Here is a 14,617-nt window from a genome sequence, read left to right as displayed (position 1 = left end):
ATGTCAAATCACAAGAAAATAGAAACTGCATTTTTCTTTTAAAGCTGGTGATGCTCAGCTAAACCAATTGGTAAGCTCATATTAAATTGCATATGTTTTGTCATGTTTCGCTGTTCACGATCAACAATGCATAGTTTGATTTAGCTCGTAAAATTAAAAAGAACGGTCAGAATAACGACATTATGAAATAAGTTGTACACAAGACAGTATACTTTCATCATGACGTTGGTTTCACAGTTGAGTGTTCAACGAGGTCAAAAAACCACAATTTTTATGAGTGTTTGTCATGGCCAGATTAGTTATGTTAGAGCATCAATTCCTGAATCATTACAATGATTCTTAAATAGTTTCATTGATTCCTATATAACTACTCTCTTGTGACCATAAGAACCACCGTCCCTGCGGTGCTTGTGTCACGTTAGGCCGACACCGGCCTCTCCCGACCGGGTGAAGTTCTGCCCACAATCCGATCGTCCGATGAGTCCTGTCAGCTTCTCTCTGCGCCGCTACTGCGGACTGCGGACAGGCGTCAGAGAGCTGTCATCTCGGGGGACGTCGGCCGTGCCCCCGGAGGAGCTGCGGCCGCGCGGTGGGGCGGTACCGCGCGCGACGCTGGGCGGTGGGCGGTGGACGCCGGTGGCGGCGGCGCGCGGCGGCCGGGCCGGCCGGGCCGACCCGCCGGTGGACGCTCAGTGTGCGCCGGTGGCTGCCGCTCGCCGCTGCCGCCGCCGCTCGCCGTCGGTCGCCGGTCGGCAGTCATGGCCGAGTGCGTGACGCTGCTGCCGGACGTGGTGGCCCAGTACAACGCCACCGTGTGCGGCAGCGCCGAGCAGGGCGACGAACCCCAGTTCCCTGTCTACGTGCGCGTGCTGGTGACGCTCACGTGCTCCGTGATCCTGACTGTCGGCATCGTCGGCAACGTGCTGGTGCCGCTGGTGATCTGGCGGAACCGCGAGCTGCGCAACTCGACAAACTTTTTCCTGCTGAACCTGAGCCTGGCCGACCTGTGCGTGCTGCTGCTGTGCATGCCGCAGGTGCTGGTGGAGGTGCACACCCGTCCGGAGGTCTGGGTGCTCGGCAAAACGATCTGTGAGTACCGCGCCGCCCACCCCGGCCCGAGTCCATGGCCGCTCGCCACAACATTCTGAGTACCGCGCCGCCCCCTCACCCGATCACCGGACATGGCTCATCGCCTGACCTGCTCACCTGACCTGACCTCACTGGATCTGGCTTTCTCACCTGACCACACCGTATCATATTATCTCACCGGATCCATCATCTCACATAAGTCGCCTTCAGACAGGTCGGCAGCGTAACACGGCCCATACTTGCGCTCGCCTGACGGGCTCACTCGGCAGTATGGGTTTATAATGCAGCGCCGCGGGGTTTATTTTGCCTTGCGAATGTTTGAGCTCTTGAGGACGCGCTCTGCCGACCGCAGCGGGCACGGCATTCCCCGGCGAGGTACTGATGGCTTCAGGAGCCCTGGGGAGGCCGCCCGTCAGTTACCAGATTTACTGTTCACTGTTCTAGGAGAACCCCTCCTCGCTGGCCTACGAGTCTATCAGGCTCACTTTTAGTGGCGTCATGTCGCGGCGTAAATGATGGCTCCAATATCAGTAAAACTGAGAAACTTATGGGGGAGGTGCCACATATCACAGAAACTGCCCTGCTCATTTATCACGTCCAACATATTGCCAGGATGACTTGACAGCTTCACAGCGAGAGCACGCGTATAGGTGGCGCGAACGGTAGGAGAATCGGCGAGTTTTACCATTACCGATGGTTTCATTGGCTTAGATTTCAGAAATAAAGGGAAAGCATGTTTTAAATGGTACACACCTGCAAGGTATAAGCGATGAAATATAAACATCTATGGTGTCAGGAGCCTTATATAAATCAACTATACCGCTTCCTTTTATCCGAATATCATTGACTACGTTATACCTACTCATACATAAGAGTACCTACAGGTACTTGGTACAAAATGTGAAGGCTTGTCACCACCTAATAATTTATATTTCATTTGTGCTGCTTGTTGTTTAGCATGACACGATATTGTCCTTTGCCCGATTGATTGAAACATTATTATATGCCAACTTGCGGAGTAGCTGTCGGAAAATTGTTTCCATCTAAAAGACCCTCAAGTCGAAAACAATCGAGATGCCGATCTATAGAAGCTTCTTTCCTGGACTCTAATTGCGCAATGATGCTGGTTTAGAAAAGCGTGTTTGCTACTTATAGTTCAATATTCGTTTATGTTAGGCTGCTGGAAGATGGTTTTATTGTAATCCTTTTAAATTTATTGCATTGGTAATTCGATCTGTGGAAACGCGAAGAGCTTCTTTTGTGCATGTTCATTTATCATTATTTTTGCGATAGTTCTGCACTTTTGGAAATCACGATTAAGTTACTCGTGAGACAGGCTGCTTTAGACTGTAATTGAATCGAAAATTATTTTATTATTATGCTCAGCTCCCAGAAGTTTGAGGCCTTATTTGATTTAAACTATTCGTTAATTGATTCCGTAATGACCGAACTGACCGACAAGTCTCCCAGCAACAGATAACCCCTGCAACCATAATTACCTCCTTCACAGATGACAGAGAAGTCATTTCTCGCGGACATTGGAGACGAATCAAAAGGCTGCTACCTTATCCGACTTGTCTCTCTCACCACACATAATTTAGTGTTGCTGTTTCTAGTTCCTACGCAGTTGAATTCTGCTTCACCCCACTTTTTAGGTAAACTTTGCACCGCCACAAACTGTAGCGGCGCCCGAAGTTTCGGACGATTCTGTCCCAAACTGCAGCGTTATTTACGCCGGTCGCCTGCTCTATATCGTCACGGTCCCAGCTGTCGGGGCTGTTGGGCCCGTCTGGGGACCGGCCCGCAGGCGCCGGCCGCGTTCCACTGAGAAGAGACTGCCCTCCGCACTCACAGGTCGCCACGCGGGGACAAAAACGACCGCGGCACGCCGCGCCAGCCGGTGTGCCTCCGCGGCCGGCGGCTGTTTATGTTTGTTTTTGCCGGGGCATGGTCACCGCCGAGAAGTGTTCATTTCCTGACGGAGCGCAATATCTGCATATGGGGCGGCCTGTGCCGACGCCTCCGGCGGTGCGATCTCAGCCAGCCCGGCTCCCGTAGGATGGTATCAGCCGGATGACGTCATCAGTCCCATCCCGGCGCGGTGACGGACGCCATTCTCGCGCGGCGACGGGGGACCGCCGTAATGGGCTGTCGCCGTATCGGAAAGGCGGCCAGCGTGTCGCGGCGGAGTCCGCCGGGCGCCGGCTAAACGCGCCATCGAGATTCCTGCGCGAGCCGCGCGCCGTGTCAATACCGCTGTGCGTGGCGCGCGCGCGGCTCATTCTGTCGCGTCGTCGCCGGCGGCGTCATCGTCGACAGTCGGCGACGGCGGAGACGCGTCGGGAACGCGTCGAGGCGGCCGCGAGCCGCCGCTATCGGTACGTCCTGACGGCGGGCCGGGGAGGCTGGACGGTTCTGTCTCTCCGCGACCAGCGCAATCGCGGAGGAATGTCGCGCGCGGCGCCGACCGTCTCGCTAGGAGCGGGAGTAATGAATGGTGAGCGGGCTCCCAGGATGGCTGAATAGGACGGCGTGATTGCATAGTTCGGTATCGGTACATAACAGGGCAGGTGATAAATGGTGGCATTATTGATCACTATTGGCGGGTCAGGGAACAATCTCCGAGCATCGTGTACTTAATGAAGCCGTCAGGCCGACCGTCGCATATTGAATTGGATGGCCATGCCGTGTTGGACATTACGCGTTTAAGTGCTGTAAGGCGCGTTTATGGACGTTTGTATATGTTACAGGCAATGTGTGGAATCAGGCATTCTATAGAATCCCTGACTGCTAAGGCATTCTATAGAATGCCTGGCTTAAGCTCCCAGGCATTCTGTAGAATGCCTAAGTATTTTGATTGTCCGAAACACACTTCGAAATTTAGGAGTCAGTGGCAGTAATGCTATTTGTTTACCTAATTTTCTTCGTTGGCCTAGGCCGGTCGTCACCTCACACAGGGCAATGAGTTGAGAGGAAGCGAGGGAGAAATTGGGCTATGCCGACCACCAAATGCATATAATGCCAGCGGATGGCCTACAACTCACTTAGAAAAGACATCTCTTGATCTCTGTAATGATCATTTACTTACGCGCCATTTTCAGTAGCATGTAATGTGCCTTTTCATCTAAGTTCATTAAAAGTTTCTTGATTTCTGGTAAATGGAGTAACACCTATAGTTTAGTTTTAAGCTTTCGCCTTTTATGTGACTTGATCGAAATGAACGAAATTGATTGTAAGTACGTGACTGAATACTTCAAATAATTTAGCATACCACCTTGAAATCCACCTAATCCTTCATCCACCACTATGCAACTTCCATCTTTCTAACAAAGAGCTCCGAGGAGTTGGCCAATCTGTATGCACATTGGCATATGTAGCTCGCATGCGATTAACGTTGTGGAGCGGGACAGGTGACTTTCTCTGTGGCTCGGCCGGCGAGCCGTGTGTCGTCAGTCTCGGCCGTTAAACATCGGAGGCATGCCTGACATTCCGGTCGCCGAAAAGTCACCACGAGGTTAATCGATTGGCCCGAGGCCAGTCTGCGGCTGCCGACAAACCCCACTTTCATCTATCATGGAAAATGGCAGCCAGCACTTGACTTTCGGCAAAGGTACGGTACGGCAATATTCGAGTGTAGTTGTGTCGCCGAGAGTGTGCGTCAAAGAGTTCGCTGTGCGTTATTCCAAATGGGACGTGATCTGGCTGATAACTGTCCGGATGCCTGCGAGAGTAATTCAATGACACCAGACAATATATAAGAAAATATTCTCATTTTATGAGTTTTGGAAGCACGACGAATGAGACGTGTTTTCTTTATAAATCGCATTTTAGCTCTGTTTGATGTATGGCGCCATCGACCTTTCGCCTCTAGCTCATCAACTGTTTGTTTAGGAGATGAGTCACAAAGGTGAGCGGACACGACTCTCTGGGGCGGCCTCCCAGCGCCCGTTCGCGTTTCGGAAACGTTTCGGTGTGTTTGAAGTTGTTTTGAACGGCGGTGCCCCGCTTCCCTTCTAGAGCTGCAGCGCCGGTGGGCACTACTTCCGGCCGCCGTTTCCACGAGCTGTTCTGGTGGCTGTCGCTAGCCGGGGTGGAGGCAAAAATCGAGATGAGAAGCGTTTTTGATCTGTTAGCTCCTCTATTTATTCTAGTCTGGAAATCAGGTGAGTCGTCTGGTCCGTCATGGGTCTTCATGCGTCCTTTTGCCTATACATGCGTCTGCTCTGCTACGATAAATCCAGCGGGTAAAGACGTAGGCCAGTATATTTATAAGCTGTTGAATGGTGTGGGAAAGAGAGATGAATGTAACTGATGGAAAGACCGGCAGCAGAATACATTCAAAATGTTTGCCAGTGCGATGCATTTAGCCCACAAAATTGTACGATGTTCAATGCTCATTGTGTTTTTAGTGCAATTCATTTCATATAAAGTGGAAATCATTTTAACCCTCGCCCGCACATGCCATTTTCCCATCCTAGAACGCACATGGGGGGGGGGGGGGGTTGCCACACCCCCCGCGCCATTTCGTTCCTGTTGGAGATAGAGCTTAGCAGTAAAGACCAAAAAGATTCTTTGGGAAGAGACGAATCCAATGATACCCAGTTTTACCTTCTCAGGTCAGTCATTGACCTTCCAGGTCAGCTCAAACTAAAAAATGTTGCTGTTTTGGGTCACCGTTGGATATCAAGTGCGCTGCTTATCAAATACCGATCACGATGCACTGTTTTCTGGTGCCAAGCCAGCTAGAACCTCTTTGTCACACTATCCGACCAGAATTTTGCTGCTGAGGTCATTTCAGGTCAAGTTAGGTCAAGGTCAATTATGTGTGTTTGTATGTCTGTGTGTGTGTGTGTATACTGATGTGTGCACCGATTGTTTTTGGGTCCATATCACATGAAATCATGATCTGAGAAGCCTTTACCAAAAATGCAGTCATAAAACTTCACAAAAAGTAAATTCAGCTTGCCTAAAACGCAATTATCTTAGATGACCTAGGTTGACCTTGACCCTGACCTTGACCCCTGTACATCGTCGAACAGCATGTTCCATGATAGGTGGGAGGTAAGACTGGCAAAAAAGGCCGAAATCAGGGTGTCAAAAGCTCACAAGGCCCATGGCAAACGCAAGATGTTAAGAATTGGCCATTTGGGTCATGACCTGAAAAACAAGGTCATATCTCCGAAACCAAAAATCACAGAAACTTGAAATTTTCAGTGGACATCAAAAAAGGATAGACGAGCAGTTATACCAAAAAATCAGCCTTCTAGCTCTAAAAATGTTGAGTGCAGAGCAGAAAGACTGCCTGGGGGGTGGCCCATGTGCGGGCGAGGGTTAACACAGGAGCACAGGAGAGAGAGAGAGAGAGAGAGAGAGAGAGAGAGAGAGAGAGAGAGAGAGAGAGAGAGAGAGAGAGAGAGAGAGAGAGAGAGAGAGAGAGAGAGAGAGAGAGAGAGAGAGAGAGAGAGAGAGAGAGAGAGAGAGAGAGAGAGAGAGAGAGAGAGAGAGAGAGAGAGAGAGAGAGAGAGAGAGAGAGAGAGAGAGAGAGAGAGAGAGAGAGAGAGAGAGAGAGAGAGAGAGAGAGAGAGAGAGAGAGAGAGAGAGAGAGAGAGAGAGAGAGAGAGAGAGAGAGAGAGAGAGAGAGAGAGAGAGAGAGAGAGAGAGAGAGAGAGAGAGAGAGAGAGAGAGAGAGAGAGAGAGAGAGAGAGAGAGAGAGAGAGAGAGAGAGAGAGAGAGAGAGAGAGAGAGAGAGAGAGAGAGAGAGAGAGAGAGAGAGAGAGAGAGAGAGAGAGAGAGAGAGAGAGAGAGAGAGAGAGAGAGAGAGAGAGAGAGAGGAGAGAGAGAGAGAGAGAGAGAGAGAGAGAGAGAGAGAGAGAGAGAGAGAGAGAGAGAGAGAGAGAGAGAGAGAGAGAGAGAGAGAGAGAGAGAGAGAGAGAGAGAGAGAGAGAGAGAGAGAGAGAGAGAGAGAGAGAGAGAGAGAGAGAGAGAGAGAGAGAGAGAGAGAGAGAGAGAGAGAGAGAGAGAGAGAGAGAGAGAGAGAGAGAGAGAGAGAGAGAGAGAGAGAGAGAGAGAGAGAGAGAGAGAGAGAGAGAGAGAGAGAGAGAGGAGAGAGAGAGAGAGAGAGAGAGAGAGAGAGAGAGAGAGAGAGAGAGAGAGAGAGAGAGAGAGAGAGAGAGAGAGAGAGAGAGAGAGAGAGAGAGAGAGAGAGAGGGAGGGAGGGAGGGAGGGAGGGAGGGAGAGAGAGAGAGGTGATGGTGTCGGGTAGGGACCATAGGAGCGTCGACCTCCCTGAAACAGGGCGACCTTGGCTGGCCGTCCTTGGACCCGTCGCCCTGCCGTGGTCGGTCTCCGTTTTTACAGTCCATCGGCCCGGCTACACAGCACATCGTGTGATATTTATAAAAAAAAAAACATTCCTAAAATGTACCGCACTGCGTGCCAGATAGGGAAATATAGTGCGCGCACTGATCATATCAGTTGAGCTGACCGGCTGGCAACCTCGCAAGGCTCCCAGGCACGTCGCCCTGAACAAGGCGATAAAATGCGGATAAGGTACCTATATAGGAATGTCGACTTGGACACCAAAATTATGCAGTTTAATGGGCGTTAAATTTAAGAAGAACTACTCAACGTGGTAGCGGCATTTACTTGTAAAAAGCTGAAGCATACGCGCTTTGTCTTTCTTTCGCTAACATTTCTAGCACAAAATCCCTGTTATTTATCGAGAGCATAAAATGTTATCCTGTCCAGCATATATCACATTGATCAAAGCAGATGATTGCGAAGTGTTGATGTATCTAAAGCTGTTATATTGTCGGCTCCTTTTGTAAACAAACGGAAATATCAAAAGTCAGCGATAAACTGGAGTTAAATGTGACCCATCACTCACCACTATCGAACAGTTGATCAGGAAATGGTCCGATGTGCTACCTCCTTCATAGAAACCAGGAAGTCGAAAACAAGGTTATCAAATATCTGGACTTCAGCCCTGTCCACCGTCTGCTCGAAAACATGAGTTTCGACACCGTGATTTTGAATTTGCATAGCATTATCGGTAGCACGTCGCAGCAATGTCGACGAAGGCATGCTCTAGTTGAGCTGCTTCCATATCGAGCATATCACGCGGGCACTGCGGACGCCGTATTCGGTCCTGCAATTCGTATTGTGAATATCCCTGAATCTGATGATGCTGTGCATGGAACGTCTTCCAGCAACGTGCCTCATTTTTACCGGGACTTGGCTCGTCACAGAATGTAGATTTATTGGATGTGAATATGTGGACATTTGTGATAAACAGCCCGGTCCATGTTCCGACCGCTGACGGATCCCCGGCGCGCCCGCCGGCGTCACGCCGTCCCTCTGAGCGCCCGGTCCACGCGCGGTGTCGCGCCGATCGGACACTGCCTGCCGGCCGTACTGGGAAGGCCTCACTCGTCATACCCGCGGCTCGGCCGATCCCGCGTCGTCCGCCCTTGTTGTGATGCAGACTCGGCGGCGGCGCCATCCGTCACGGTGACAGCGCGCACACGGCGCCCAGATTGGCGCCCCGGCCGGCACGGGCGCCGCCGACAGCTGGACCAATCGCCGACATCCATTGCACGTCTGCCGTGCCATGCGTCACCATCAGTGGCGTCACGCGGCATCGGTCTGCCGGCGGCCACCGCGGCGGCAGCGGCAGCGGCAGCGCGTGCCGCGACCTTCCGCCGGGCGTCAGTGGCCGGCCGGTACCGGCGGCCCGCTCTCCGGCCGGCCGGTACCGGCGCGGCGGCCCGCACTCAGGCCGGTACCGGCGGCCCGCGCTCCGGCCGGTACCGGCGGCCCGCTCTCCGGCCGGCCGGTACCGGCGCGGCGGCCCGCGCTCAGGCCGGTACCGGCGGCCCGCGCTCCGGCCCGCGGAGGGTGGCCCGCACTCCGGCCGGTACCGGCGGCCCGCGCTCCGGCCGGCCCGCGGAGGGCGGCCCGCACTCCGGCCGGTACCGGCGGCCCGCGCTCCGGCCGGTACCGGCGGCCCGCGCTCCGGCCGGCCCGCAGAGTGCGGCAGAGCGCTGCGCCCCAGACACATGGCCCGGAGATCCCTCGCCAGGTAGCCGCCGTCGGTAGGAGACCATCGCTCACGCGCTGATGAATGCTCACAGGATCGGCGCCAGATTAGCGGATCGTTAACGCACGCACTCCAGGGGCCCCGGCTGGAAGACGGAAAACGAACAGAATCGGAATATCTCGCGGCTCGGCCGGGAACACGTTCGGGGAAATAGGAGCCCCGGAGGTCGGCTGATAACGTTACGTAGAAAATGTGTCACCTGGGTGGCGCATAATGTTAACAATTGTAAAGTCAAAAGGACGAAAGTGTGCTCAATTGTAATACGTATAGCTTATCAGTTATCACAAAATGGAAAAGTTCAAAGACTTTTTTCATATCGGACATTAAGCGTCTTTTGAATTTTGCTGAATCATTCAACACAAAACAAATGTTTTATTTATCAGCACTTTTTAACATTTTATCGTTAGACCGCCGGCAAAAAATACCTTTTCAAGAAAGAGAAGCAATTCCGTGTCTGATATTTTCTCACTACAATTATTTTGCCGTCTTTGTACTCCAACAAATCTTCAGTGACATATATCGTCAGCTAGCGTGGCAGAATTGTGACCCTCCGCCCAGTGAAATATGCTGATTAAAACGATAAAGATGTCGTTGACACATCTAAGTGCTGAATAGTTTCTGCAAATGTGACACCAACGCCGCTTCGTCGCGGAGAGTCGGGCCGACGCGTCTAGACGCCCCCATACATATTCCTGAGCGCGGAAGCATTCTTCTTGTCAACAAGCGGCTATTGTTCAACAGAATTATGCTTTAGTTCTTCTAGCACAGAAATTCTTCATATTATATATTACTTTAAAACGTTTACATGCAATAGGTATACCTAGGTATGCCTTCTCCCTGCCCGCGTGATTGTTACCCATTATACTCGGATCTAAGCCGTAATCGCCACGCCATATGTAGAAGGCTTTTGGATGTCAATACATACATACGTACATACATACCTACATATGTACGTCTTAGGATTTTAAAGTATGAAGAGGTAACTCGGGCAAAATAAGGATAGGTGTTTGGAGTTACATATTTTGTGTACAATCGTAGATTCGTGGTACAGTTATGGTTTAGAATGCGAGTCTAAATCACGATAAGACTATTCCTCCATAGCAAAATGGTAAATCATATGCCGCTTTCTGTACACAGGTCTTGTCTAGAAAACTACAGACAACCCGATTGACGCTGACGATTGACATGTTGAAACTGTCAGCCGTTCAAAAACTTTGACACCAACAAGGCCACGAACAAATTAACTCAAATATGTAGGCTTAGTCTCATCATTCGCGCTGTTTTACCGGCACTTGGGGAGTCAAACCCCTATAATCCCCAGCCCAGGTGAGGACAGGACAGCCGCGGCTCCGGGGCCGGAGTGCAGGACCGCGCCGTGGGGTCGAGGACCGAAGCCGAGGCGGAAGTGACCTCGGCACCTGTCGAGAGTCGGCTGACCCGTCGAGAACAAAACAGGCCGGCCCGTTTGGGTTGGCGCGCGCCGGCCGGCCATACGTTACGGTGCCGCCGCGTATCGCCAATGGCCTGTGAACGGCAGCCGGTGGCCGGCGCGCGGCGATTGATAGTGTTTGGGTGGGCCGCCGGACCCGCGGCCCTGCCCGACACAGGCTCGCCACAGGCCCGTCCGGTGGTGGGGGCGCCTTTGCGGAGTCCCGTACACGCCTTATCGGTGATTTGATGCGATGTCTGTCCTCCGATCGAACACGAAACTGTCCACAACTTCCAGCTCCCACCGATCTTTGCGGATTTATTGATGGGATTGGAGATTGTGAAGTGGACTCTATTCGGTTATGGTTCCGAAGAACATTTAGGTATGAATACAGTTTAGAGTCTAAGACTGGCTCAAGGTCGCTGCGGTGCAGCTGACAATATCAAAATAATCTCTCGTTTAACATTCCTATGAAAATGATTTATGGATTATGCCAGACTCGAAACATTTTTAGAAAATTATGATTCATTTGATTATGCGTAACACGTTTCCATTTCGTCAGATTTACCGTGGAGCTGTTTTCGTGCACAGTTACGATGTAGGTAAGCAGGCCACTGCAGCCAGCTGCACCTTACCTCAGAGGTTTGAGGAATGCAGATACAAATGTGGTGCATGCTGAAATCAAATTTACATGGATATGCAAATGGAAACAGAAATATGGTTCGTTATCCACTAGCCAGAGGCCAAGCTGGTCCTTGAGCATTTATTCCGGCTTTGAAGAATATCATGTAATTATAAACTGGAATATCAATCGATATAAAAATGAGTTGAGCGTGGCTTCATTTCTGCCATATTTTGCTAATGATTGAATTCTAATGAAGGGAAACCCATCTAGAAGTAACCCTTTGAACGACGTAGTGTCATGATTACTGTAAATTAATTTGAATATTCCTTGGCAGAGCTGTTATTTATTGACGGAGCTGTCAGCACCTGCAGTGACCACTGACCAGCTTCGTGATGATCTTGTCGTGTCGTGTCACATCCGCCATGTGTTTTTCACGGCGATGTGAGACACGGTGCAGGGCACCATATCAGGTGACACGGACGTGTGGTCGGTCCGTGCACCTCTCCCTGGTCACGTGCTCACGGGCCTTGCACCGCCATCTCCCCTCGGCTCTCCTGACGTCTGACAGCTCGATCTGCGCTGTTCTTAATTTCCACCTTAGCTGAGGCGCCTCAGACTGAGGGGACGGACCCTGTCATCCCTCTGCATGCGACAGAGACAGCGTGCTGAAACTGAACTGAGATGTTCAGCAGTGCCAGCCGGATAGAGGCCAGTGCTGGTGTCCACAGCACCTGAGAATAGCGCCGAGTCTTATCGCCCGGAGGCCTCTGTCCGCTGGCCAGTCGCGTTTTCTGTATCTCTGAATGGCGTCGTTTGGAGGCGCGCTGACAGGTGGTGGCGGGCATTCTCGACAGTCACGGTGACGCGGCGCGACTGTCACACTCTGTGACGTGGGAACGCCTGGAGCCGGGCCAGCATGCATGTGGCAAATCCCAACATGGTGTTAGTTCACAGTAGCTGGGGTCTTCCGTCCATGTGTGCTGTGGAGTAATCAGAATTATATTCCGCACGCTAATTCAACCACCCTCAGCACTGGCTCCGTGCATCGCGGGTGGACATTGCGACTCTGAAAAAGTGGGGAAGAGGAACCTAATGGAGACATTTAATTACGACACAAGCCCTCAGGCGACTTTATGGCGAGTCGACAGCATTCTGTTTAAGCCACAACAAGGCAGCTGTTCCACTAATTAAATCCGGACGACGGGTTAATGATCAACGTCAGCTCAATGCCACGTTCACATCATACTGAGGGTCGTAAAGAAACCCACTGTCCCTCGACATGAGCAGATAACAATGGCCATCAACCCAGGGCCCTATTATCTTCCATCCGAGTTGACACTTTTGAAAGCCTGCAAATATTGTGAACAATATGGGAAATTCACAAACATGTCCTTTGCATCATTCCGTCACAATGATTTGCAATCGGCTAAGACACGTTTAATACCGGGAGTTCCTAAATAAACAGTCGTATTTAAAAGCTGTATATTATCAGCATGGAAGGCACGACAAAAACGAATCACTTTCTTACATACACAATAGTCGATGCCATTTCACGTGATACCATCTTCTTTTTGCTGTCTTTTCATTTGCGGCCACAGAGGACGTGTTCCAGATGAGCCCCCTCTCGCTCCACACACAGCTCTGCGCGTCGCCGAGCGGACTCCACCGCAGCCCGGCAGATCTCCGGCCGCACTCGGCGCACCGCGGACGACACGGCCCTCTTGAGGTCATCTGTGGTTCTGGGGTTGCTTTTGTAGACCTGTGACTTCAGAGGTGACCCCAGAGAAAGAAGTCAAGTGGGGTCAGATCCGGAGAGTGCGGGGGCCAGGTCCGCACCTCTCTGCGGGAGATAACCCGCGAACCGAATCGGTTCCGCAGCCATTCTCGAGTCGCAACGGCCGTGTGCGCCGAGGCTCCGTCTTGTTGGAACTATTGTTGGTCCATCAGCTGCCTGTCTCCACCCAGCCGCCTGTTCAGCGCAGTCCAGAACTTGGCTAGGACTTGCCGGTAGCGCTGAGCGTTGACGTTGACAGACTCCCCAGCGTCGTTCTCAAACCAGAAAGGTCCGATTATGCCACTGCTGCTCATTGCACACCAGGCTGTGCACTTCACACTGTGCAGAGGGGCTTCCGCGACCAAATCGGGTGGCTCCGTCGACCAGAATCGAAAATTCTGGGAGTTCACGCGGCCATCCATATGAAAATGGGCCTCGTCGCTGAACCAGATTCGGTGAAGGAACTCATTGCCCTGCTCGCAATTTCTCAAAAACCAGCCGCTGTAAAGAAGCCGTGACTGTTTGTCGACTTTCGACAGTGCTTGGTGAACGGAGACCTTATACGGGAACAGCTGAACGTCGTTTCTGGCCAAACGGTGAGCGGTGGTTTTGCTACAGCCCAGTTCCTGGCCCAGCCGTCTGAGCGACTTTTGTGGGCTCCTCTGGAGGGCTTCTCGTGCGTTTTGGGCGTTTAGAGGCGTCCTCTTGGTTCTTTTTCGGCCACATTTACCCTTTTTTACGTTCTCCACACTACCTCTTGCCAAAAACTTCTCAACTATACTTAAAATGACGGTTCTTGATGGCACTTGGGTCCTTTTTAAGTGTCGCCGTAGCTTACGTTGTGTTGCAACGATTGACTTTGTCTCAAAATAGAAATGTACTATTTTTGTTTTTATGTCTGTACTATACGGCTGCATGATGGAAAGTGATTGATTTTGGTATGAAATAAAATGGCATTGCACGTGCTATCATCACGTGCAATTTGATTGGTGTGATTTTGTTAGTTGACGCCACTTGAGGCAAAAATAATTCGACTGTTTATTTAGGAACTCCCGGTAAGTATGTAGTTACCTTTTCCAGCCTTGTCGCTGCTGTGAGGGCCAGTCAAACGTCCACGACCACTTGGCTCGGGTGGCCGGCTGGTCAAGTGGGGATCAGTTCAGGTGGTCACGTGCTGCACCGCTGATCGACCAGGCGAGGCCGCACTCAGCAGCGGGGAGGTGCTTAACATCGAAACGTCAGCGCACCTGAGGGGCTCCCGGCGGCCCGCAGTAACCGGCCGCAGTCCCTCATTCGGGACCGGAGCGATTCCGGCTGCTCCTCCGACCCGTAACAGCCGTGCGTCTGCAAAGAATCCCCGTCGAGACCTCCGGTCAAGCCAGCGGTGCATCTATTAGGCTTCAGTTAGAGGGGCTCATAACGTGAAACACAAGTCTGGACAATGGCCTCGCATAACGTGACAGCGGGGCCATCCATTGGCCGTGCCGGTGCCTAAGGAGCGGCGCGGCGGCCCGCGCCGCGCTGACGCCTCTCGGAGGGCGCCGACCACCGCCCACCCGCCGCCGGCTGCGTGCCGCACAGGAGCCCTCGCCGCAGCGTGGC

The 14,617-nt window shown here is 52.0% G+C and overlaps 1 protein-coding gene across 1 annotated transcript; it reads left to right on the top strand.

Annotated features, from left to right (window-relative positions):
- Window positions 1–712: 712 nt before the first annotated feature.
- Window positions 713–9,169, top strand: LOC122363618 (translation initiation factor IF-2-like; the record flags this gene model as incomplete). The annotated part of the gene is made up of 2 exons (XM_043333116.1): window positions 713–1,089; window positions 8,714–9,169. Coding segments are annotated over exons 1-2 (787 nt in total), but the record flags the coding sequence as incomplete, so codon positions are not given.
- Between the last annotated feature and the right edge of the window lie 5,448 nt (window positions 9,170–14,617).

This window comes from Amphibalanus amphitrite, unplaced genomic scaffold, assembly GCF_019059575.1.
Source record: "Amphibalanus amphitrite isolate SeventyFive unplaced genomic scaffold, NRLGWU_Aamphi_draft 000630F_arrow, whole genome shotgun sequence".
In the NCBI taxonomy this organism is placed as follows: Eukaryota; Metazoa; Arthropoda; class Thecostraca; order Balanomorpha; family Balanidae; genus Amphibalanus; species Amphibalanus amphitrite.
The sequence above is the reverse complement of the archived record's forward strand: the minus strand, read 5'-3'. Positions and strand labels throughout refer to the sequence as shown.